Source organism: Homalodisca vitripennis, chromosome 4 (assembly GCF_021130785.1).
Source record: "Homalodisca vitripennis isolate AUS2020 chromosome 4, UT_GWSS_2.1, whole genome shotgun sequence".
NCBI classification, from domain to species: Eukaryota; Metazoa; Arthropoda; class Insecta; order Hemiptera; family Cicadellidae; genus Homalodisca; species Homalodisca vitripennis.
In genome coordinates, this window is record NC_060210.1 from 157575772 (window position 1) to 157602019 (window position 26248).

Sequence of the window (26248 nt, forward strand, 5' to 3'; positions counted from 1 at the left end):
CTGATCAATTTCAGAATAACTAAAATTTAAGTTTGAACACTTTAAATATTCAAATGGTCTTTGATATTTTCAAATTACCTAGGAAGGAGCTGTGAGCCAGACATTCATCAATTACTACTCTAGGTTTAGGAGGTATGAAATACCTTCCAAAAATAGGTGCCAGGAATCTTCCCCCAGGAAATTGATGATTTTTAAGACCTCATTAATGTGTTCTACCTTTAAAAAAAAACCTACTGGGTGCAATTTTAATGTTACTTTCAAAATGTTTGGGGAGGATGATAATGAGCCCCCGATTATATACGCACATGATATAATATCCCTCTTCTTAACATGGCGACATTCAACATAATACTTAGATGGGATATTTTGTGCCCTTTTTGAGTACTTTGTCAACTTCAGAGAGATACAGATTGAAGTATCCATCCTTGCCAAATTGCTGAAACAAACAGGTTGAACTTTCTCGAGTTTATTTTTCACACTATACTATATCAACAGTATAGGCATTTCATGTTTCCAGATCATTGTTAAGCCTGTAAGGGAAGGAGGGGGGGACAAAAAAAAACAGGAATCTTTTTTGTAGGTGGCTTTCTGAATTTGGTTATCCACTGGTAGGCTGCTTCCATCTATGGTCAATTGTCATTGATTGGTCTGAGTGGGTTGGGCTTTTATTATTTGTTTGTGAAACTGTTGTTGAAGGATGTGAAATATTGCTATTCAACGTTAAGCCTATGCATTGAGCTGGTCAGTGTTGCTCTCAAGATTTTAGTGGCACAGGTATAGTGCTCTATAATATGGTGAACTGCTTGTAACAAATAAAATGAAGTAGCATTTCGTGGCGATTTTAACTATCATGAACACCGTTTATCAATTGTTGCTCTTTTAATATGTGGTAAATCCAACATTTTTTAGGTAAGTGTCTCTGATATTGCAAATAATGTAATATGTTCATTTTGAGCTTCTTCATCACTGACTTCTTTGGATCCATTCAGATGAACATGACTTCAGATTCCAGAGTCAAGTCTGTGACAGCATCAGATTCCAGACGCTCCACTAAGAGGAAGGTGAACTGAACTAAACTAAACATTCACATCAAATTAACCTTTCCCATCATAGCTACATCATAGTTAAGTTTCAAGCGATGTTTCAATCAGGGCGATACATTAGTATTTTGTAGTGTAAAAAAATGGAAGAGTCATCATTTGTTCTTTAGGTGGATAACCATCAATTACCACAGGTTTTTAAGTAACAGAATTCAATTGTTTGAGTGCTACTGCATGGCAAACTATGACATTATTACTAAATCATATGGTAATAATATACTATTTAATGTTGTGCAATGTGTATTACATGTTTCTACTGTTGTGTTTTAACATTATGTGTGTTATTTTTCAGTAATTATTGTTTTCAGGGCCAGTAGAAATAATCATGAAGACCTATTATTTTTGTTAAATTTCCCTAGTTCTGAGTTAGATTTTGAGCTTTGCAATAAGAACTTACTTTGATTGAGACTATTTTGAATGATTGGAGTGTGGATCCACTTTATCATGCTATCTTTAACAGCAAATCCATAAACATAAATTCTACGCAACTTAAGAAAATTTGAACTGTTAGTTGTAAGACATCATCATTAAAAATATTTGTGATAATTTTATATTATTGTAATAACAAAAAACATAGAGGTGGTCCAACATGATAAAAATCTGGTTTTTAGAGGTTATATAAAAAGTAAAGTATAATCTAAACGAACACATCGGCTGAACAAGTTTTAATAATAAGCAATAAACATAAAATCAGTGTTGTAATGTTAATAAAATAAAATAGTTTCAAAATTGATTGTATATGGCTTGATATTACTGTACTCTATATTCAAATATATAAATAAAACACAGAAAATATGAATTTATTTTTTATTTTTCAATTTAGCCTATATTAAGAATAATAATAATAAAACTAGTACAGGTATTAGTGCTAACTTAATGACAACCAACAAAAGGATCAGCTCTGTTTTTGCGCATGACAAATTTTATTTTCCTATCCATATCTTCATTGTATATTGCTTTACATTTCATGAAGTTAACTCTGCGACGGGTCTGAAACAATATTACTCATTATTGTAAACACTTCTTACATAATTATAATAAAAGTTGTTTCTTACAATTTTTCAGACTTGTGGAACTTTTTAAAGCAATTTTAGTTTAGAGATTTGTAAAACTTGACTACAGTAGTGTTCGGATCAATAGAAGCTTCCAGGTTAATTTTTAATCAAGTCGTATGTAAAATACATGATGCACATGAAGCTTCTATTGATCTGAGCACTTAATATTAGTTAAGTAATCACATTTTTTAACAGATATTTCACAACAGTAAAATGGACAATAATTACCTGTGTGGGTTTTTCAAAATATCTGGTGTGTCTCCATAAGTCAAATATTCCCTCCCGTCCCAAAATTCTGAAAAGTACACACATTTTATAACTAAATTATATTTATAACAATTAAAAACTATATAATTTTCTTTTTAAGTCTCATCTGCCTATAATTTGATGTTGATTCTCACATGAAATTCTCTTTGCCTCATGGTAGTTGTTTCTTGCAAGGTTTCACATCTACTACAGCAATGAAAACATGTTAATACTAATGTGATGCACTGAATCCTTGACAATGTCACTCAAGGCTTAAATCTAGTTATGTTCTACGTCTTTTATCACTGAGGTTAAGTCTAAGTCTTTATCTGATCTACTTCTCATCACCATAGTGGAGACGCTTTGTCTCTTAAGTTGTTGCTCATTCGGCTCATCATTTATCTGGAAATTCTAATTGCTCTATCTATCCAGAGTCCCATGAAAAAGTTCAAACTTACAAAATTCAACTGGTGCATCCATGGGGACTAGGAGTTACATAGTTTCACCAACACTTCCACTCCAAGCCCCACTGCCTATATGTCTGAATGGTCATGAAAGCAGCAGTTTACTTACCAGCTATCGATACATGCAGGCTTGAACTTAACTTTACGATTTTAAGAACAAAAAAGACCAGATGGGGGTGTATGACACATTGCAACTCACTAGCTAAGCTTAACATGTCATTGTTTTCTTTAACAATTCTTTCTACACTGGATCTTGTTTTTCAAACTCCATTTTTGGACTCCAGAACCTTAACCCTTTTTTCATCAAAAATCCCCTGAATAGCAGAAAGGAACTGTAATACTGTCATGTAGAAGTATTTTAGTATTTACATCAGAATCCGTAAAAAGGTCACTAGGTTTTTTTAGGTTACAGAAAGTTTTTGTAGTGTGAGCAGGAATCATTCCTAGACTAATTATGCTTAAAGCACTCATTGTATTACAATTAATACTTTCCCACTCTCAGATCTTCCAACTTTTCTAGATCCTCCAACTTTTCTGACTTCAGATCATACTGGACGATTTGACAAGTGATCTGAAGTTGGAAATACCCCTGGCCATCAGTGAGGGTTTCGGTGATCCTCACTTCTGGTGAAAAAAAAAAACACCATACCTCGAGATAGTACTTAAATTCAAGCTCAGATCATGTGAGTGCTCGTTAACTTTTTATATTTATAAAATGTACGTATGTCTCACCTACTTATATAGTCTAATAACAAATAGTAGATAGGGGTAGAGTGGCCTCCTTCTCGCCAACATCACTTCCTTTAAGAAGGCAGAAAACATGATCGATCGTAATAATATGTAACTGTAACAGTAAAGTCTGTTCTTTCTAATAATGTAGGCCTAAAATGGGTCCGGTATACCTCAGTAGTTCCCAGGTAGATATCACTGATATTCCTCAGAAAGAAAATTTGGGCGGAGCATGATAAATGGACACAGTTTTTATATGGCTTAGTATATTATCGATACATCATATAACGCATTACAGACCTGTTAATTGATATCTAAAATAAAAATCATATTTTTGAAAATTAAAGAAATAAAATATAATATAATGACATTTACCTCATTAATAATAGCCTAAAGGAACCATACTCTTCAAACAAAGAATAAGTAGGATTGGTAATAGAAAAATTTGAATTTAAATTAAAAGAATTTTAACAACTAAAAAATCATTTGAATGTGAATGAGTTTAGTCTTCCTTGGTTCACTTTCCTTTTATTGGAGTGTCTGGTATATGACGCTTTCTCGGACTTGACTCCAGGAATCAGGAGTCATGTTCGTCTGAAAGAAAATCACCTGTCACTTCATGTATTTATAGATGTCTCTGATGTCAAAACAATGTAAAGATTCGTTTTGAGCTTCTTCGTCACCGAATTTCTTTGGATCTCTTCAGACGAACATGACACCAGATTCCAGGAGTCAAGTCTGAGAAGATGTCAGACACCAGATGCTGCAATACAAGGAAGGTGCAATGGAGCTAAACTCTACACTCAAATTGAATCAACCCATCCTACCATAGCTACGTTATGTATAAAAAACATATTGCAACCAAGAAAAACACAGTTTATTATCTTTCATTGCTTCTTGGACTAGTTTTCTCAATCAGTTTTATTTAGATGGAGTCACATCAAATATTAAAAATTTTACTACATTGCTATAGATCATTTAAGTAAATTATTCATATTTATTGCTCAATATTATGCTCAATCTTTTCAATGGATGTAAATATGCAATATTGTTTGTTAATATCGATAAAAAACCAGGTCAGCTTATTGCACTCTACCCAAAAATTTTAATTTGGCCGGTATCCAAAGGGTTAAGAACAAATTTTGTCAAAATCTACAACTTATAAAATGGAGATCATGGTATTTCCCTTTTGGAGAGTCGGGGCAGAAAATAAGTGTACACTTACTATTGGGCATAGGAACCCTCCTGCAAATTAAAAAGAAAAAGGATTATATGAACTGTGTTAATCCTCAAAGCATGGGAGTCAACAGTTTTTTTTTATGAAATGCTATCAGAACCTGTAACAATAATAGGAACTTGCAGTTGATAAATATTGAAAAATGTCTAGTACATGTATACAGATATTTTTAAAATATATGTAGTCTATGGCACTAGGTGCTAAATGCACACGTTAGCTGAGTAAGTTACGCCTAAAAGCGGGCAGAGTACGATAAGCAGACCCGGTTTTTTATATTGATTACTATAATTCTCGATACAGAAATTGAATATGAGATTATCAATCAATATTAAAGTATCTATAATCATAATAACAATCATGTTTGAAAATGAAATAATTAGTTCAATATAAATTACACAGTGACAAAATAATAAAGGAACCATGACAATCATTCAAACAATTAGACCAGGAAATCGGAAAGTTGAGGAACTACTTATAGTTTTCTTCTGAGTTGCAATGATTATTCGTTTTCAAGAAATGGTGGGAATCATCCTTTCCAGAAAATCATACCTCTCTTCTGTGTAAATACTCACAGAGATGATCTTCAAGCAGGCCGTCTGGTATGCAACTTTTAAAACTTAATTTTATAGTCCTCCACGAGCTTTTGATTGTTTTGAGTATTAGCAGCAGTTGCAGATTCTAAAAAGTTGTTACAATAGGCCTAGTTGAAGGTAAAATGTACCGTAGCTGTAAGATAAAAGGCCGGGGCGGCAAATCACGAATTTGACGTTACCAACGTATTCTGCTCACCCTCCTGAACAAAAAAATATATATAGTACTAGGGGGTGCAAATGACAAATAACATGATTTTAGGGGGTATATTCATAAGTGGTTAAGTTTCTAATGTTTTAATGTTCAGTTTGTGTCCTGTGTCTGGATAATCTGTTTACTTGAATATTATCTGCGGCCGGGACTGATAGCAGCCTGATAACGTATCTGTTATCTGAGTTCTCCGGGGCAGAGTCAGTGCTTCACAAGATATCGTGTTCAGTAGGTGAATCAACCATCCACTAGTTCGACCAACCCTAGTGAATTGTGTGTGTCGGAGTGTTTAGTAGGGCATGTAAAGAGTTTACGTTTTAACCGAAACGAAATTATTTCCTTTTTAATTGAACATGGAATTTTTAATAATGAGTGTATTTGTTCATCGTGCAGTCGCGTGTTGTTTTTAAACCGGGAGACTTTGTTGTTTCGTTGCGATAGGAAAATTAGAAAGATTAATAAGAAAAGAAGTTTTAAATGTTGCAATTTTTTTAAATCCACTTTTTTGTTGCTGCTGCTCAGCTATATCCGCCAACACACTCATGGTAAGTGTTCTCTGTTAATATCCATCTATATATTTATATTTGAGTTTTTCATGATTTATTAAGTTTTTTAACTTTACATAATTGCCTTTGCATTACATTTCAATTTATATTTCTGATCAGCCCTTCTAGAATTTTATATTTTACTGATAGGTACTATCTCGAGGGATGTTTTTCTTTAATTGAATCAATCTTTAACCAAAGGTGCTGCTGAAGCCCGCGCTGATGGCTGGAGGCACTCGTCTCATTTCGATAACAAGTAATTAATTTGTTGCTCGAAATTAAGAAAAACATTGTTCATTTTGATCAAAATTCTGCTCATTTCAGTATTATTTTTCATTTACGTTTGCAAAGATGGCGGCGCAACCGATGACGTCATCACGAGGTTGAATCATGGTCATTGGTCACAAAAGGTCACGTGACGCTAGACGTGGATGTAGAACATGGAGATATTACTGAATAGTTATTTAATTTTTTATGTTCTAGAACTTCGTTATTTTTCATTTCCACCCCATCAAACCTTATACTTTTTTTGTTCTATAGGACGATTCCAATAATTTAATAACGCAAAACTCGTATTTTTCCGCTCCGGCCGTTAATATGATAATTACCAAATGTACAAAACCAGTCACTTGAACAAAAAATGTTCCTTCCACATGTCTGTGACTGTTTGTCCACATAAAGGATTTTTCACTTGTTTTATCATCTTTTAAAGCAATTCGACTGCCATTTTAAATTCAAGAATTCCCTTAATAATAAGTAACATAGTCTATTATTGTTATCTGAAAGTGTTTACAGATACATAAGTTAATTATTTTTCAAATTAATTGATTAGTATCCATTGGTTATACCGGTGATTATAATATAGTTTGTCAATATTGATAAAAAGAATCGGTCCGTATATGATACTCTACCACTAAAACTAGGAATTATAGGTTAGGCCTACCTGTTTAACAAACTAACAGCCTCATCAACATTTCCATTACGAACTAAGACAGTGCGTGCAAAAAAATAAGGATGTTTCATTATTGTCAAATTAAATAATTAATTGCGTTCAAAAGATATGATGAAAATTCGTTTTTAAACCAAAGAAAATAATATTCAAACCACACACAAATACTGCTGTAGTCTAAACTAAACTTACTGCATGTTACAATGCACGCAGCTGTTCCATTCTACCAATGTCGAATAAGGTAATACAAACAGAAAAAAGCAGAAAACTTTTGCTTAAGATATTCAAACAATATACTAAAGTGTGCCGGAATTAGTTCAAAAACTGAGCAGCACCAAAACGAAGTAAGTTTATTTTTCTGTTTTTCTCTTAGTTATTTACCGATCTTAATTTTGAAAACTGATTGATAAACTAGATAATCAACGTATTTGATGTATAAAATTTAATGTATAATAACTAAATTGCTATACAGAACTGCTATGGACATTTGCAGGTACTGTAATTAATTTGTGAGCAAAAATGTTTTCAATTTTGAACAGTTCACTTTTTAAATCGGTGGAATAGTACGATCAGAATCCTTTTTTTATTTATTTAGTGTTTATTTCTAAGGTATGCGTCATCGCCTGGCCGTTTTCAGCCACGCCTTGCCTCCTACCTTCAAAAGTCGACTCTTATCAAATACAGACTGCCCGTTGCACAATTAATAGTCTTAAGGCCGGTATCGACAGTGCGAGGCTGCTAGCTGCGAATGCCTCGTGCCATCTGCCTCAGGGTGAGCTCTTCAGCTAGCAGCTAGTTTGTAACAACGAATGCTCACTGCGAGCACGCGAACCACCCGCATTCGTAGTGAAGACAGTCGGGACAATGTTTTTTTTTTTTCATAGAAATGCGCAATTTGCTGCCGCTGCTTTTATTGTGATGGCGACGATTAGCAGGAAAAAACAACAGAAAAAGCGACGTAAACCCCGTGGGTGGGTCAAAAAATTTATCGAAATCGGTTATAATTGACTGCGATATTTAGCGCCACAAGTCTTCTCTCTTGTTTTTATTATAATATTCAGGGTGTTTCGAGTCCCACAGTAAACGTTTTGCTTCATAACACTTCACTAATTGTCTGATCATTTCATGATTATATATGATGACAGTTTCGTTGTAGAGGTTTGTTGGTTTGCAGTGCAGAATTGTGTCTTGTACGGTGCGAGGCAGACAGCGCAGGTATCCACTTGACGCACAAATCGGAGCGAGGCACCTTTGAGCACTGCTCTAAAACCGACAAGCACACGGCTCGCCTCACATTGTGTGACGCGAACGCCTCATAGCGAGTAACCCCGGTATCCACAGTCCGAGGCAAAGCCGAGCATTCGCCAAGAGGCATTTGCAGCGAGCAGCCTCGCACTGTCGATACCGGCCTTTAAGAAACGGGAAACGATCTCATTATTGCAATTACATTATTAGATCATTATTATTTATTTGTAGCTATAGTGATTGAAACATTGTACTCTAACTTTGGAATTGTAATATAAAATTATTCTATTTTATTAGTAAATTATTTTACACTAGATGGAAACTGTTAGATGAACTTATTACGGTACTAGTACTAGCTGAAATATATAATGTTAGTTTGGGTATTAGTGTCTGATATTACGAGTACCATCTTGCTCCGTCTCCGGTTTCCTTGTTAGCGAGTATGTAAAACAATATTTTTATTAATTAAAAAAATAATTTAGTCAAAAACAAATAAAATTTAGTGTTTTTGCTTTTTTATTTCTATAATAACTTAATAACTAGTTTATTGAGTAAACAAAGTAACACAATTACTTGCATTGGTAATGTCAGATAACTTCTTACAACAAATTAACAATAAATTGTCAGTAAAATAACTAAAACGACTTGAACTTTTAATATGTTATAAAACTACCAGGTTGTCCAATCAGCCGTCAGCCAGGAATTTATAGACGCTGTTAAAACATTTTTCAAGGAGAAATAACTTAGGATTTTTTCTAAATATTGAATTATTTGATTCTGTTTTGAGGCGCATAGGGAGTCTGTTAAACAGATTAATTACATTGCAACGGAGATTTTTTTAAAGTAAGCAGTGTGATGTGAAGGGACTTGAAGGTTGTTAGAAATTCTTGAATTATACTGATGGTTACGAGGAATTTTGAAATGTTCAATGTATTGAGTTAGACAAGATAGTTTCGTAAATATAAAGACATGGAAAAGTAAAAATCTGTTTACAAGATTGACGCTTGCTAAGTGAAAGATTACTCTGAGTGCTCTTTTTTGTAGGCGGAATAGAAACAATGTCCATCCCTCCATATGGGCAGAGACTACATTAATTAAATTATACTACAGCTCAGTTAGCTATAAAGATTTAATCAATTTATTTTTAATTATCTTTTTAATTCCGTCAGGACGAAACTAATAGTGAACTGGAATAGGAATTGATATTAACCGTGCTGAAATTCAATTCACAATGTGGCAAGCTTTAAATACTGCTATTAAATTATGCAGTAAGGTAATCACTATTACATTGGATACATTAATGAATATAATAGAAGTTCCTAGATTTATTCAACTCTTTATTCAATAATCATAGACAATATGCAGTTAGTTCATGATAACCTAGCTAATCCGCCATCGAGTAATCCGCCTCCTCGCTTAATCCGACCATGCCGTCGCTAATCAATGTTTGTTTACATTTCTAGTACATCGCTTTATTTAAATCGTTCAAGTCGAATCATGTCGATGACGTATCATTCATGGGCAGTGTGAGTGCATGTCAGTTGACCGGCGACAGTCAGTCGAAACAGTTTGTGCGAGTGTGAGTTTACTCTTAAAGTTAAGTTTACAGTACTTAACAAAAAGTTTGTGCAGTGTTCGGTTGCGGTGTGATTTTGAAATCATTATTTAATCACTTCAAATAAAAAAACGTAAGCATGTTACACTGTCTTTATTAGAAAAACTAAACGTGTTCGAGAGGTTAGATAAAGGCGAGTCTGTTCAAAATATTTCAAGAGAAATAGGGGATGGCATTAACAACAATTAAGGGCTGGCGTAAGAATAGAAAACAGTTTGAAAGTCATTCGATGTCAGTTATTGATTAGAAAGGACTAAATAAACGTTAAACTTTGAAGAAGCCTTAGTGTGAACTTTTACACAATGCTTTGTGGTTATGGTTTGAGCAGGAGAGAAGAAAAGGAACTCGATTGTCAAACCGATCATAAAAGGAAAAGCGCTCATTTTGTATAACAAAATTGGAGGAGACGATGTTAGTCAAACATTGACAGCCAGTGAAGGCTGGCTACACCACTGGAAAAAACGGCATGGAATCCGGGAAGTCATCATTTCCAGCGAAAAGCTCTCAGCTTACGTAACAGCTTCAAATTAATTTGTGCTAAGATTCGAAAACATAGTTAAACAGCATAAAATTACACCAGACCAAGTCTATAACATTGAGAAATCTGGTTTGAACTATAAGATGCTTCCTTCAAGAACTCTAGTTGCACAAAATGTTCTGTACAAGGTAAAAAACTCGCTAAAGAAAGAATAACGATCGCATTGTGCAGTAATGCTAACCGCAGTCACAAAATGCCATTGTTTGTTATTGGTAAGGCAAACAAACCAAGAGCGTTTAAAAACATCAATATGGCATCTTTACCAGTTTGTTTTACCGAAACCAAATATTAGCGTGGATGGAATCTGCTCTTTTTAAGGAATAGTTTTATGATCAGTTTGTCCCTGCCGTTACAAAATACCTCAAGCAAAAAAATCTCCCTGGATGTGCAATATTGTTACTCGATAATGCGAGGTCTCATCCCTCTGAAGAACTGGAAAAGGGTGAAATAAAAGCTATATTTCTTCCTGCAAATGTCACTTCTTCGATCCAACCAATGGACCAGGGGGTAATCGAGTGGTTGAAGAGGCGATATTGCCGAAAATATATTGGTTCCATTTTGGAAAGAACGGGGGAAGGCAGTATCTTATTCGAGACAATGAAAGTGATCAACTTAAAAGATGTCATATATGTAGTTGCTGAAGCTTGGGAGAAAATGCCAGCTTCTACACTTGAAAAATCTTGGCGGAAGTTATGGCCACATCTAAAAAAAGATCAAAGTGAAACAGAAGCAGTACGCTAAAAGTGGCGATAACCAACAAATAATGATGGCAGTAATAAGTGACGAGGAACAAGATTTAGACACACCGACAATGTTGAGGGATTTACAAACTTTACTACCGGAAATTGAAGCCCGTGACGTCAGCGAGTGGGACGCAACAGCGGATGTCGACTGCCCAACAGAAGAAGAATTAACTGATGAAAAGATTATTGAAACTGTAATGCAAGCAGATGACCAAGAGAAAGATGATGTTGACGATGAAGATGTCTAACCCACAACACGAGAATCACATGCAGAAGCGAAAAATGCGTTTGATTTGGCCCTTCAGTGCATTGGGGTAGTCCAGTGTCTACCCCAATGGACATTTTGTGGATCCGGGAATGGAGGAATATTGCTGTGTAGTCGAGATTATCGTCTTCTAAGCAAAAGAACATTACGGAATTCTTTAGACTGACGCAAGATAATTAAATTCAGTGATAATAATCTCTTAATGCAATTTTTTAGTTTAAACTATAGTTTAATCACGTTTTTATGTCAATAAATGTTCTCCTCTGATAATCCAACCTTTTTATTGATCCGACCATGCTCTTGGTCCCGTAGATGACGGATTAGCGGGGTTCTACTGTACTGAGCCCCTGTGCAGGTGTAGTTGAACAAGCATTTGTCCAAAATTGGATCTCTGTGCGACGATGTTGGCATTCTCAAAGGACGGGCTACTGCCTCCAAACAAGACCAAATTATGTTGCGAAGCTAAGTTTTCAAGACGTTGAATACGTTGTACTGTGCAGAACATATTTTTAGGGTGGAAGTTTCTCTCGAAGAGGTTTTGAGATCTTGCTGACAATGGAATGCGGAAGCGCCCGGTCTTAAGAATAACATCAAGATTCCTTACCGTGGAGGATCTTGCTTGTACACATAACATATCTAAGCTCTTGCAAAATCAAGTTGTTTTATATTTACAATGTGAATTCTTTGCTATCGTATTTTGCATCTAAAGCATAGGATGACTTAAGTTCGTCATTCAATTATACATTGATAGGCTATATTTCTGATGCTTCAATAAAACAGCTGTCTAGTCTAGGTTATATGGTTTTGTTTGAGTTTGGAAAGTTTGTTTATATTTTTGTTTGTAAACACATGGTTTGTTTGTTGTCCAGTTAGGTATAACCTCAAAACTTGATTAAATTTGATATGGTTTTAGATTGCCTTGTGTTTTGAAATACTATAGCAATAAGGATATTTGTATTACTTTTATTGTTAATATTTTATTAGGTATAATGCAGAACAATGTATCATTTATTAAATCTGTTCATAAAAAACTCCCGATTACTTCAGTTAGATTTTCTGATAAGTATGTCTTAGCTGGTAAGTAATATTAGTTGATAACTTAATGCTTTGATAAAAATATTTTTTTGGTAATAGTTAATTTACCAGAATTTTAACCAAAACATAAACTACCATAACATGTCCTTTTGCTATATCAATAAACACCAGTTGATTTATCTTGTTTCAAAATCAAATCTATCTTTATCTTGAATATTTGTAAAATTTTGGCTGCAGTATAATACCCTTTTTTAGCCAGTTGTAAGAATTAAATTAAACCGTTATATACCTCTCAAAATTCTTCAAATATACAACTTATTATGTATCATTGTTGTCAGAATATTCCAAATAATAATAATAAATTAGATTTATTAATATTTTCGGTACTTTGGGATTATACCGACCACACTAGTATGAAGAACACAAAAATAGAAATTTATAGAAACAAACATGATAGAACGAAAAAACAACTCTTCAATTACAAAATTACAAACTTACAAGCATTTCCAGGTATTGTGATCGCTGTTATCTTATCTTTCTCGAGAATCCTGATTACGGCAGGCCGGCGCGGCATCACGTGATTTGCACGGTACATAATTGCCTTTCCATTACAATTCAATTATATTTCTGATTAGCCCCTCTAGAATTTGATATTTTACTGATAGGTACTATCTCGACAAAATGTTTTTCTTTGTCGACATCAGCTTGCGGGGCAGCACCGAAGGTGCTGTCAATGCCCGCGCTGATGGCCGGAGGACTTCGCATTTTTGGCGGAATGTGATCAAGAATAAAAACAAGTTTTTAGTGTTTTTTTAATAAAGAGTTTAGTTGCGTAAATGATTGTTTTTGTTGAATTTTTGTGTTTGGAGAAATGTAGAGGTAAAACACGTGAAGTACAACAAAGCGATGCCAGCTGAACGGGCGGCGAGACTGCAATCACGTTATCTACTAGACGCTCGACTTTGACCTCTGTCTGAGGATGGGGATTTCGATAAGACAATTCCTGTTTTATATTGACGAAATATTTTTCTACTAATCTAGTTTTCAGTAGAAACGAAATGTGAAATAACGATTCATGTACTGGGTGTGGTCGGTATAATCCCAAAGTACCATATTTTCTTATTTTCAAAAAAGATTTCTGTTTGAATGCGCTTGATATGAATTTTTAAAAATATTCTATTACTGCACTATCTTATTATATATGTATGAAAGATTGGTAAATCTTAAGATCAGCGACTACCGCTCCGATCGCCGTAATTTTTTGCATACTAACACAGGTTAACGTAATTTCACCGAAAAAAATAATCCCGATTATCGCCGTAGCCGTTCACTACCCCCCCCAAAAAAAAATTTTGGAAAAAATAAAATTAAAAAAAAACCTGACCGACATTGCATTTATTCGTTTTTTGGTCTTATTAGTTCGTAGGGCAGTAGTCCAGGTAATAGTTCTAGTATAAACTCGTCTTATCTTATCAGTAATAAACGCGCGCCGCTTACCTTTTGCCTGTAATGAAACCTGCGTTAGTTCTGTCTGAGTTTTGTGTGTGTAAGCAGTCATGGCGAGATCTGGGCTTGGACTTTGCAAGCTCGAGTTAATTTTTTTTTCTAAAAGAGCAAGCAGCGCAGCGTGCGCAGCGGGCAAGCATCGCGTGATCTGAATTTTGAATAGGCAAGCTAGGGTCTTTTTAGCGTGTGACAAGAACCATTGCACGCCATGTCAATAACTTCACTAATTATTCCTTGTCCATGTGGGTTTGTTTGTTTACGAGTTGGGAAACAAACATGGCTGACTGAATACAGTCACAGTAAAGTGAACTCCAAGAAAAGTGTGTATTTTAAGTGGTTAATAATACAACAAAATATTATTTACTTTGTGCACAATACTTACCTTGGATCTCATGTAAGTTAAAAAATCAAATATTTTCTTTCATGGAAGCTTCAGAACTTTATCAAGTCATGGCGAGATCTGGGCTTGGACTTTGCAAGCTCGAGTTAATTTTTTTTTCTAAAAGAGCAAGCAGGGGGCAAGCATCGCGTGATCTGAATTTTGAATAGGCAAGCTAGGGTCTTTTTAGCGTGTGACAAGAACCATTGCACGCATGTCAATAACTTCAAGCATAATTATTCCTGTCACTTTACTGGACAACATGGTGACTGACTACAGTCACTGTAAAGGAACCTCCAAAGGAAGTGTGTATTTTAAGTGGTAATAATTACAACAAAATATTATTTACTTCGTGCACAATACTTACCTTGGATCTCATGTAGTTAAAAAATCAAATATTTTCTTTCAGTGGAAGCTATCAGAACTTTAATTTCAAAAAACTAACAAATATGCCTTTCAAGCAAGTCAATAATCAAGCGATTGGCACACAAGCAGCTTGGCCACCTGTAAGCCATAAGACCAGTGACCCATAACACCAAAATAATGTCAGCATTATAAGCCTAGACCTACAGCAATACAGGACGTCAGCTGCCAAGTAAACTCATACTATTGACACGGCACTTGATATTCCACCATCATTACAGCGTTGGCACACAGCTGCTTGGCCACCTGTAACTAGACCAGGACCCAGAACCTTGTCACATCTTATTGTCAGCGCTATCTGACAAAGCCAGCTGCTGTATTCATACTATTGACAACGGCACTTGATTGCCATTTAATCAATAGTTTTTTTTTAGGCATGTGTTTTGACAAACTTCATTCATTTTTTTCACTCTGACAGCATTAAACCACAATAATATACAGTAAATTCAGCTATATTAAATTAAACAGCCTATATTAAATTTACAATTTTTCATACTTTTCTGGGAAAATGCCTCCAAAATACCCGTGTGGCACCTGTGACATTGGTGTTTAGGTTTTCAGGAATAAAATGCACTGGTCAATGTCAAAAATGGTATCATGCAGGATGTCAGAACATTCTTGAGAAGAACTTGAAAAAATGGAGTGCTGACGAAATTGACTTATGGAAATGCACTCTATGTAGAGGTGACCAACAACTGTGTCCTACAGTAGAAATTAATGACTCAATTTTCATCAAATTGTGACATCCTTAGTAGTCCGATTCAAGGACCTGGAAGTAGTAATATTCAAAAATAGCTCTCCAGATATCTTGAACTCCTCCTCTCTTGTAGATTTTAAGTTAGAAAAAATGAAGACAAAACTGCAGGACCATGGAAAATTGGAAGAACAGGATTTAGAAACATCCCTGACACTAGCTGCCGAAGCCGGATCTTTTTTTATTACAAGAAAATATTGATCTCAAGAGAAATAACAAATAATTTGAATTGCCAAGTAACTGTACTCAAAACTAACTTACTCTGTATGGAAGCAAAAATTGAAGAACTCACTACAAGGGAGAATAAATATGAACAAAAAATTGAAAACTCTACTAAGTCAAATGGAAGAATTGGAACAGCAACTTAGTAAGTCTAAACAAGATAAAATTGATGTCCAAACAATTTTTGAGGAACATGACATTAAACAATCTGAAATTCTCATAACTACTCACTTAAAATCAATGAGCAAGAAAAATTAATTGCCAAACTTAAACATTCAGCAGAAAAAAAGTCACACTAATGTTATAAAAAACCTCTGTAGATGTTGGAACCCAAACTATTTCATAAACTCACCTCCAACAAATGTTACCCTCCTCCTAGATCTGGATCTCATTAAAGAGAAACAGGACCAGATGGTGCAATCCATTACAGAAACTGAATAGAAATTTTAAAAAAAACATAGCCATCACGATACCTCTAATGACAGAGGACCCAGGGTCCAAAACATCATTGACAGGAGACTCCAGCCTCTCGACAACTCCAAAGCCTACTGAATTAACTAGGGGAATCAGTCAAAACCCCGACAAAAAAACTGTCTACAACAGCTCAGACTAGAATTTTCAAACCTCTCGACAACTCCACAGGCAACAGAATCAACAGGGGGAATCAGCCAAACCCCAACAAAAAAAACTGTCTATAACAGCTTTGACAAGGAGCTCTAGCCTCTTGACAACTCCACAGGCAACAGAATTGACTGGGGGAATCAGTCAAACCCCGACAAAAAAAAACTGTCTATAATAGCAGGTGATGATGAACTTGATAAACATGACACTGGGAGAGACAGACAAACTCCGACCAACAAACTGGATAAAGTTGAGACTGGGAAAGACAGACAATCTCTGAGTTTAAGTCTAAATCATCAACCCTAAAAAATCCTATTCCATCAGACAATAAGGCCTATAAAATCCCTGAAAGAGGCTCTGTGGCTCAGCAAAACCCCACCAATGAATACTTTTAAAAGATTACAAAATGAAAGTCATGAGGAGTTTTTTATAAAGCACATAGACTTCTACAAGGACTTAATAACAAACTGGAGGGAATCCTGCACTCACACTTAAGCCTACCTTTACTGCAGGGCGATCTTGCCAATAGCTCTGAATTCAACGAAACAACCCCTTTAGTGGAAAAAAAGTAGTTTTTTAGACAAAACTCACCCCATATTGAAACGATTCAAAACAAAAATTTTACAAAAGAAAAACCAATAGGCTTTCAAGTAGCAAAACTCTCACCGTGCTACATCAGAAACGTAGATCGAAATTTCTAACAAAATTGACAAGATGAATGCCCTTCTAGACACAACAAACCCTGACTTAGTCATCATAACAGAACATGGACTAAAAAGAGAGGTCCTGCTAAACACAAGACTGATCGGCTACAAATTAGTAGCAGAATTCAGCAGGACAACTTTCTTAAAAGGAGGTGTTGCCATCTACGCAAAAGAGTTGCTTCAGGAGAAAATTGAAGCAATAAATGTTCATGACCAGTGCATTGAGCTATTGTGTGAAGTGGCAGTCATTAAAATCAAAATAGGAAAAATTACCACCTTCATTATAGGTGTGTACAGAACAAACAGAAACTTGATTCAAGGCCTGGAAATCATAGCTCAGATCCTTCAAAAAATACAGGCAGAAAAGCATCGTGTCATCTTCATGGGCGACATTAACATAGATTCACTAGATAAAAAGCATGACTACATCCTAATGCAAGACATCCTAAAAAGCCATGATATGGAGAGACTCGATTTACCACCCACAAGGATTTACACCAACTTCAAGAACCTCCATTGACTGTGTTTGCGCACAAACCTCCCGCAAGAGGAGCTTGATGTTCATGTCATTAACACAGGAATTTCCGATCACACAGGCCAACTATGCACACTAAAGCTGAACAGCACAAAACTCCAGACACCTTCTACCATGGAGCGTTAGGCACATAAACAACAGAAATCTTTATAAGCTCAAAACATGTCTCGGGCCAACAAGACTGGACAGAAGTCTACAGTTCTCTGGAGGTTAACGATGCCTACAACAGATTTCTTCAGATACTGACTGATGTAATGAAACGAGGCTTGTCCGATGGTTTAAATCAAGAACAATGCCAAAGCGAAGTAAATTAATGTTAAATGACCTTACAACAATTCACCTAAAAGGAATGCTGGTTAAGGCCCAAGACCAATACAATGCAACAGGTAGTGAAGAGCATTAAGAGAAATGCATCAGCGATAAAAAAAGGAATATGACTTGAGATTAAGACTACTTAGACAACAGGCCACAAAAAACGCTGTGGCCGAAGCTGATAATAAGACAAAAGCTTTATGGAGGGTAATCAACTCGGAAAGAAAACCTAAAGAAAAAATAAACCTCCCCGACTGAACTTGACATACAAGGTACACTCTCATCTGACCCAATAAAGATGGCCAGACTATATGAACCAACTTTTTTGTCAACATAGCTGATGATACAATCCATAACAATGGACAAAACTACTGGCCAAACAATGTTACTACCAGTTGAAAAATCCAGATATTCCTGTATTAGACCTCTACCAAACAACCAGACAGGAGGTGTCTCGAGTTATGGATAGTCTGAAACCAAAAACTTCATCAGGCTATGATGGAATCTCAGCAAAGCTTTTTAAAAACTTGTAAAGAAGAGCTAATTGACCCCATAGTAGACATAGTAAACAAATCTTTTTTGTCTGGAAACTTCCCATCTGCTCTAAAAATGGCCAAAGTCTACCCATTGTTCAAACAGGGATCCCCAACCCAAGCCTCAAATTATCGACCCGATTTCTCTAGTTCCAACATTCTCTAAAATAATTGAAAAACTGACACTAACCAGACTCATAGACCATGTAACGACAAATGAACTCCTTACAACCCAGCAACATGGATTTCTGAAAGGCAAGTCAACAACCACCGCCCTAATCTGTCTGGTAGAATTCCTTATTGATCAACTTGAAGATGGCAACACCACCACTGCTATTCTACTAGATTATAGCAAGGCTTTCGATTGCCTCAGCCACGAACACCTCATGGCTAAGCTTAGTGCGATAGGTGTAATAGGGACTGCCTATAACTGGTTTCACCACAGTTACGCTGACAGGGAGGTGCCAAATGGTTGAACTTACGTATAATAGCAAGGGGATTATGCAACAAATCAAATCTGAACCAAAAAGCATCACACGGGGAGTTCCTCAAGGGTCTGTACTGGGTCCAGTACTTTTCATTTTATTTACCAATGACTTTCCAAGATATCTAAAAGACTATTGCAGATCACTAATGTATGCAGATGACACTGTTTTGCTATTGGGCAACAATAATCCAAAACATCTTGAAGTGACCTCTTATATTGCTCTTAACATGGCAATTCAGTATTGCCATAGGAACGACCTCGTTGTAAATGAGACAAAAAACTAAAGCAACTTATTTTAGGCAAGCACAGAGAGGCTGTAGGCAAGTTACCTGACCTTGAAGAAGTTACTGTTGCCAAATACTTGGGAGTAACAATTGATGAAAGCCTCTCCTGGACCCCCCACATCGATCTCCTATGCAACAAGCTAAGTGTAAGCCTGTTTGTAATTCGCAGGATTAAGAACATCTGTGACGTGGATACAGCCAAGATCGCCTATTACAGCCTGTTCGAGACCCATTTACGCTATGGTATTGAAGTATGGGGAGCAACTACAAGGGGTAATCTAAAACGAGTGCTCTTGCTCCAAAAACGTGCTATAAGAATACTTGGAGATCTCCAGTCAAGAGAAACTTGCAGAAGCAAATACAAAGTCCTAAAAATCCTGACTGTAGTAAATCTGTATATCTTGGAAGTTGTAACATACTCACATCTAAAATCATTAAGCCCCATAAGAACTGCAGCTCAGATTCATGACTACAGCACAAGACAGTCAGCCAATTACAGCCTTCCTACACACCATCGCACAATGACTGAGAAGAAACCCAGCTATGCAGGTGCCAGAATGTGGAATGTCCTTCCTCCAGAGCTGAAGACTGCAAGCATTCAACAGTTTCGTCACTTGCTGAAGAACTGGCTTCTTGACCACCCATTTTACTCCATGACTGAGTTTTACGGATGGCGACAATCACAGGAATTTTGATCCTCTAGAAGAAACATTTTTCACCATTCTATTTACTATTGTTATTGATAGTATATGTTGTTTTTTATTAATTTATGACGCAAATTCTGTACTTAAAGTTCATGAATAAAGCATGCTGACTTCTGACTTCTTTACGTCTGGCGGTCAATCGAAGCCGTCCTATAGGTCACGTGACCCGCCCGGCCAATCGGAAACTTTCCTGTTTGTCACGTGACTACTGTCAACTCATCAAAACGACCATGGTCGGCCATTGTTTTTAGTTTGATAGTCGAAAATCTTGTTATTTATGTGTTTTGTATTGCCAACATTTTACTGCCGAAAAACTGGTTTTTATATGTTAGCGATAATCTGGACTATTTTTTTCGGTGAAATTACGTTAACCTGTGTTAGTATGCAAAAAATTATGGCGATTGGAGCGGTAGTCGCTGATCTTGAGATTTACCGAAAGATTTATTAAAAATGCAAAAGAGGGACGATTTTATCCTTACCCAAAATATATATAGTTTCAGTAGCTTTACTTAAAATATGTTTAATTTTTTAGCAATTTTTTAACTTAGGTGCAGAATCCACTTAGATTACATTTTCAGCCATTTGCATAATGGCTATACAACATTGGGAACAACCTATATATGGCTTATTATAAAGAACTGTTTTCAGACTATTGGGTCATTCCACGCCAATTCAACCAGAAAAAAATAATCTATTCACCCACCATCTCAGATTTGTAGGAAACTTGGTAGCTTTGTTCTATATGTAAAGATAAGTAAAACGACCAAATTTGGAATTTTTAACTCACTTAGATTTTCAGTTATGGCACTTTAAAGTTTTTACGTTTTTCAATTCCCACACTCTGGATAGCGCCAAACAAAACATGACATAGAAAAGAAAATAATTTCTCATTTCCTCTTCAATCTTTATGAAATGTTCAAGGCAGCTTCCTTGAGTACTAAGGAATTTGAAAAAAATGACGTCAAGAAATCTGTTTTTCTTTATTATCTGTATAGTATAAAATTTAGTAAAAGAAAAATTCTGTGTATTTTGTTTGTTTTATTTCTAAAATGCATTGCAAGTTTCAATATATTAATTACAAGCGATGTACATAAGGTTCTTTCAATAACAATGAATAACTATAGCTTTAAGGGAATGATGTATACTGTATTTTAATATTTGGAAAAGTATATTTAATAGTAAGCAATGTGAATTAAAAATATATGATTTATAGGTTCAGTATTAAAATATAAACTTAATATTTAAGTACAGATTAAGTATATCAAAAACTGTACTTATACACACCAAATGTGTATCATTAGACCCATTTCACTGAGAAGATTTGCAAGCTAAAGAACTAACTTTTATGTTTGAATATATTTTCAACTAATCTGGTGGACTCTGGTGGGAGTTGATAAGTCCTTCCTGTTGAGGTGTGTGGAAACAAACAGTGCAAGGATGTGTGGAATGGGCAAGTCGCTTACATCTCTCGTCTGGACCAGTAAAAAGAAGGGGATGGTCCTGCCTGGTGAAGACACTTTACTATTACACCTCCATCTTCTTCGGCAACATTTGTTATTATTCCATAGTACCAGAGATTGTCATATGTACAAGCAATGAAGCGAGAGGGATATAGATCTTCTTCTTTAACATTTAAAGTTAATCCTTTTCTCAAGTTGAATGTTAGACTTGGTTTTACATCGCAACTGACTTGCCTTGCTTCTATAGTTCCAAAACAGTCGAGCGGTCTGTAGTTGTGAAAACTTTTAGTACCTGGAAGGGTATATAGATCTTCAAAGCGTTTTTCAAGCTTGCAATGAGTCTGATCTACTGAGTATTTTGAGATGAAGTGGAAATTGATCTTGGCAATGTTAGATTGACAAAATTGAAAAAAGGTAGTTGCAGTCAGTATTTGATTGTCAAGAGGCCTTTGATGACTTGCTTTTCGTGCCGACCACCGTTTAACAGTTCCTCCAATACCATCGCATTCAGTTTTGCCATGGCTTGTATCGAAGAAAGACCATTGGCCTTTAATTTTGAAGTCTTTTTTATGAAGTGAAAGTTTCATGAAGTCGTTTTTGTTCTTGTACTGCCCTGCATAACCATCACTGTAATAATGAACGTCTGTGATGTCAGGAAAATTGTCCTTGACAAATTCTATTAGGGTTTCTTGAATTTTATAAACCATACAAACATGATTCAAGTCATCGGAAATGATACAGTGGGATGAGACTATTTTTTCCTGTTTAATACACAAATTGATGATTGCTGGATGAACAGTATAGGATTCTGAAGTCCAGTGGTAACCCTGGACCTCATCTTGAATCATAAATGAATAATTTTCACTAAAATCCATTGATATGATGACTATATTTGACTCACAAGCATCTTTAAGGCTTTTAAAGTAGCTTGACTGGCTTTTGGCAATGTAAGAATGAGGGATTAACTTTTCTTCTTTGGACGTATGTTCATCAACAAATTGATCAATAGTTGATGTTTGTGTTACCATCTGTGTCCGATCTTTAGCAACACATTGCTTGTAATCTATTCTATCATCTTCTACATAATTTTTAAACTTGGTTTGTAAGAATGTGATCAGATTTTCTTTAGATGGACATTTTCCAAATCGCCTAAACATACAGAATTTTCACACAAAACCAGTTTTTGTAGATCTTGGTAAATCTCTTCTAGTTGTGCTGCATGTATTAGAAGTATTACATGTTGATGGATAGTACATACACAGACAGAGTGAGTTCCACTGGTACCAGCCAGAACACACCATTTGGGGCGAAGCGACAAAACTTAGAGAACCCTATTTTTATTTCAGGATATTCCTATTTAAAGTTTACACACATTTCATTCAGATTACTTAAAATTAACCTTTTCTTCTCTTATTGCTTTTTTCCCTAAGCTTACTACATCTTTCATACTAGGTAAAACTCTCTACTGCTCATCACTCTGATAGAAATTGACAACTAACTTAACAACCTCGGGACTCAGTTTCTTTCCTTTCCTTGCTTGAGGTTCTGCCAAAAACCCTTTTTCTTTATAAAATTTTTTTGCTTATCTTGCAGAATAATCGGACACTTCAAAAGTATCTTTGATGTTTGTTCTTGACCAATTCAGTGATGCGGAAATTGTAAATAGTTGTATTTTCTTCTTTGTTGAAAGTTTGGTCAGTTCACTTTGTATGTTCTCAATAAGTAAGTCCATTTCTGCTGCTTTTTGCTCAGTATTTTGTTGTAATATAGGTAATTGATAGCACTTCAACATCTAAAACTGTCTCAATTTTCATTTTAACATTTGTATGTAGTATTTCTAGTTTATTTTGAGTATAACCAATTTTGGAGTTTTCATTCAATGCATGTACTTTGAAAGATGAACACCCTACATCCGCCAAAGAAGCATTTAAAGAATCAATAGCCTTTTCTTTTTGTAATTTAGTTTCAGTTGACATCATAAAATCATCATCATCTTGCGATTCTTCTTCACAGTTAATTGGAGTTGAGAATATAGTTTTATAGCAATTAGTACATAACTTTTCCCCAGGTTTCACTTTTAGACCTTTTGTGACACAGGCCTCACTCTGCTGTAAATGTACTACCCTCAAACTATTTTTAATGGGTTTCTAGTGATTTTTATATGGGTCACAGCACACCTTGTGTAGGAATTCATACTTTGTCAATAGTAAACTCTTATGATGAAAACAGATGTTTATTATTTCTTTCAGAAGGACAAACAGTGCCCACATACTTCATTCCGAATGTAGTTATTTTATGATAATGGAATTATGGTTCTATCTTTACAAACAATTCCTTCTTTTTCACACCATTTAACCCTTTGGGATCGGCATTAAATTTATATTATCAACCTCTCTTATCACCTGGCCACAACGGTGGCCATTGCTGTTCTCTACTGTTGGGTTGGTCAGGCTATTAATTATGACCATGTCCTGTCCCTCTGCTCTGAGGTCCACACCTAATTGCCCTAGCTGTTTTGCCGTTCATCTTGTCAGGCCACTTGGTGTGGCCCACTATATTGCAGAGTTATAAAATTCAATCCTTATCCAGTTTTGGCTGGAGAGTGTTGCAATCTCTCGATCAAATAAGTAACTAAATTAATATTTCTCTATTTTAAGCACACACATAGTAAACACTGTATTTTTATTCTACAAATAAAACTACTTCTAAAACAGTCCAACCTGCCTGCCTTAAATGGCAGAAATCAGAAGTTTTATTGGCCATTAAGTATTCTAAAGATTACAATACAGTAGGCTTTGTTAAAATAAAATTATTTTTTTAGCTTAATTCTAGTGATATAGTATGAATATATACTAGTTTCGAATTATTGATACAGTAATTGTTAATAATTAACAAACTATTTAAAACCATTTTGCTGCATTACATTTTACTATGGTACTAAGGCCCTTTTTGGTCAAAATGTGTAAGTTTTAGGAAATTTGACTAGGGTTTTACTTTTTTTTATTAAATTTAATAGTTATTTTGTTTTTTACTATTGAGTGTATGTTTCAAAAATCTTGATTGCATATTTTTATCCCATCATAGGTTGTGCATATGGAACCATGCATTCATTGCAGCAGGACTGGGTAAATCTAATTTTTCTTATATTACAACAAACTTTATATTAACAAATTATATAAAACAAATAGTAGTTAAAAACCAACTAAAAATAAATACCGGTGTATTACAAAAGAGATATAAGACAAACTCTCAGCAAGCACAAATTCAAAATCAGTGACCTGGAGAATATGTAGCCCACAAAAGTTTAATTCTTAATACATTACTATTATTTTAATAATTTAAGTAAAAGTAGGGATTGTCATGGATTAAATCAATAAATAAATGCATCTTTTAAATTTTTTTTTTAAATTTTAACTTGCCTAATTTTTACTGAAAAAATATTTGTAATTTTCAAAATATGAATTACTGTATTATATTACATTCAAATATAAACTTATAGTGGTGCCTACAAAACGTCCAACTTATAAAATGGATTCTCCAAACATACCAAATATGTGATGTGTACTTTATGATTCTAGAGATGATAAACCCCACAAACCAGTGGACCTGTTTATCCCAACTGCTAAGCCCTGATTTGCATATTCCCATTGAATTTTCGGAAAAGTTACAAAAATTCAAGTTGTTACACTAATTATTATATTATTAACTTGTAATGTACTAATTATTATCTTTCATTATTTTCAGGACATTACAAGTAATATACGTAAAATAATATTAATACTGGAAAGAACATGAGTTTCATAGTTGTATTTTTTTTTAAAGAAATAAGATTTTGTATACTGGATAATGTTTAATGTCAACACTGTGAGTTTTGAACAACAATGGAAATAAATTTATTTATAGGAATTATATTAATATATTATAGTTAATTAATACAATTATATTAAAAACCATTTACAAATGAAAATTCTAGTTTGTTTCATTTACTGATATTTTTAGGTAGTTTATGGTTTTGTAAATTTACAGGAATTGGAGGTGATTTGTGTATGTATGATACTGAAACGAGTACTGTTAAAATGCAAATCAATGTTCTTGATAACATTACAATTCATGGAATTTGTCAGAAAAAAGAAAATAACATTATGTGTGTTTTTGGAGGAACACATATTGCAATTTTAGATACTAACCTCAAATCATCTGTGATACGGTGAGTTCTGTGTAATTTACATTTATAAATTGAAGGTAAGTATTAGATGCACTGTTAGTATTTTTGAAATAGTAAGTTAGTGTTAGTATCTGTAATTTTAAATGAATATATAATGACCAGACTGTATTATATAGAAGTAAACTATGTACAGAAAAAAATTTAAAAAAAATTTGAGATTGAAAAGTACAATAAGATAGATGTTAAAATTAAATGAGTTTGATATGGTCAAGTATTATTTTCCTGAATGAAGTAAAATGATTGGTTTTAATTTGTATATGTATCAATTACATTAGCCAATAAATATAATAATAATGTACAGTACTTCATAATTTGAAACCTAGTCAGAATGCTGTAAAAACTTAGATAACCAGAGGAGCAAAAAATCCTTTTTCCAAGGAATAAAGTCTCTACATTTGACGAAAAATACTAATTTAGTAATTTATAGTGTATACAGTATTAGCTAAATAATGTTTAGCTAAAAATGAAAGTATATAATGTATGCAGTAACTTATTGACAAAAATCAGAAGTCTGCTTGACGTTTCTGCCTGA

The 26248-nt window shown here is 34.6% G+C and overlaps 2 protein-coding genes across 2 annotated transcripts in view; one reads left to right on the forward strand and one right to left on the reverse strand.

The window, feature by feature from the left end:
• Positions 1–1893: 1893 nt before the first annotated feature.
• LOC124360398 (28S ribosomal protein S21, mitochondrial) lies at positions 1894–7363 on the reverse strand. The gene is made up of 3 exons (XM_046814001.1): positions 7121–7363; positions 2384–2450; positions 1894–2090 (listed from the first exon to the last, which is right to left on the reverse strand). The coding sequence occupies exons 1-3, from the start codon at positions 7198–7200 to the stop codon at positions 1974–1976; spliced, it is 264 nt and encodes an 87-aa protein (XP_046669957.1). The 5' UTR covers positions 7201–7363; the 3' UTR covers positions 1894–1973.
• Positions 7364–12372: 5009 nt separating this feature from the next.
• The window catches only part of LOC124361245 (WD repeat-containing protein 6), a 60423-nt gene continuing 46547 nt past the window's right edge, over positions 12373–26248 (forward strand). The window contains exons 1-2 of the mRNA XM_046815289.1: positions 12373–12609; positions 25518–25698. Of these exons, the coding sequence (XP_046671245.1) occupies positions 12522–12609; positions 25518–25698 (269 nt within the window). The 5' untranslated portion in view covers positions 12373–12521. The remainder of the gene's footprint in view (positions 12610–25517; positions 25699–26248) is intronic.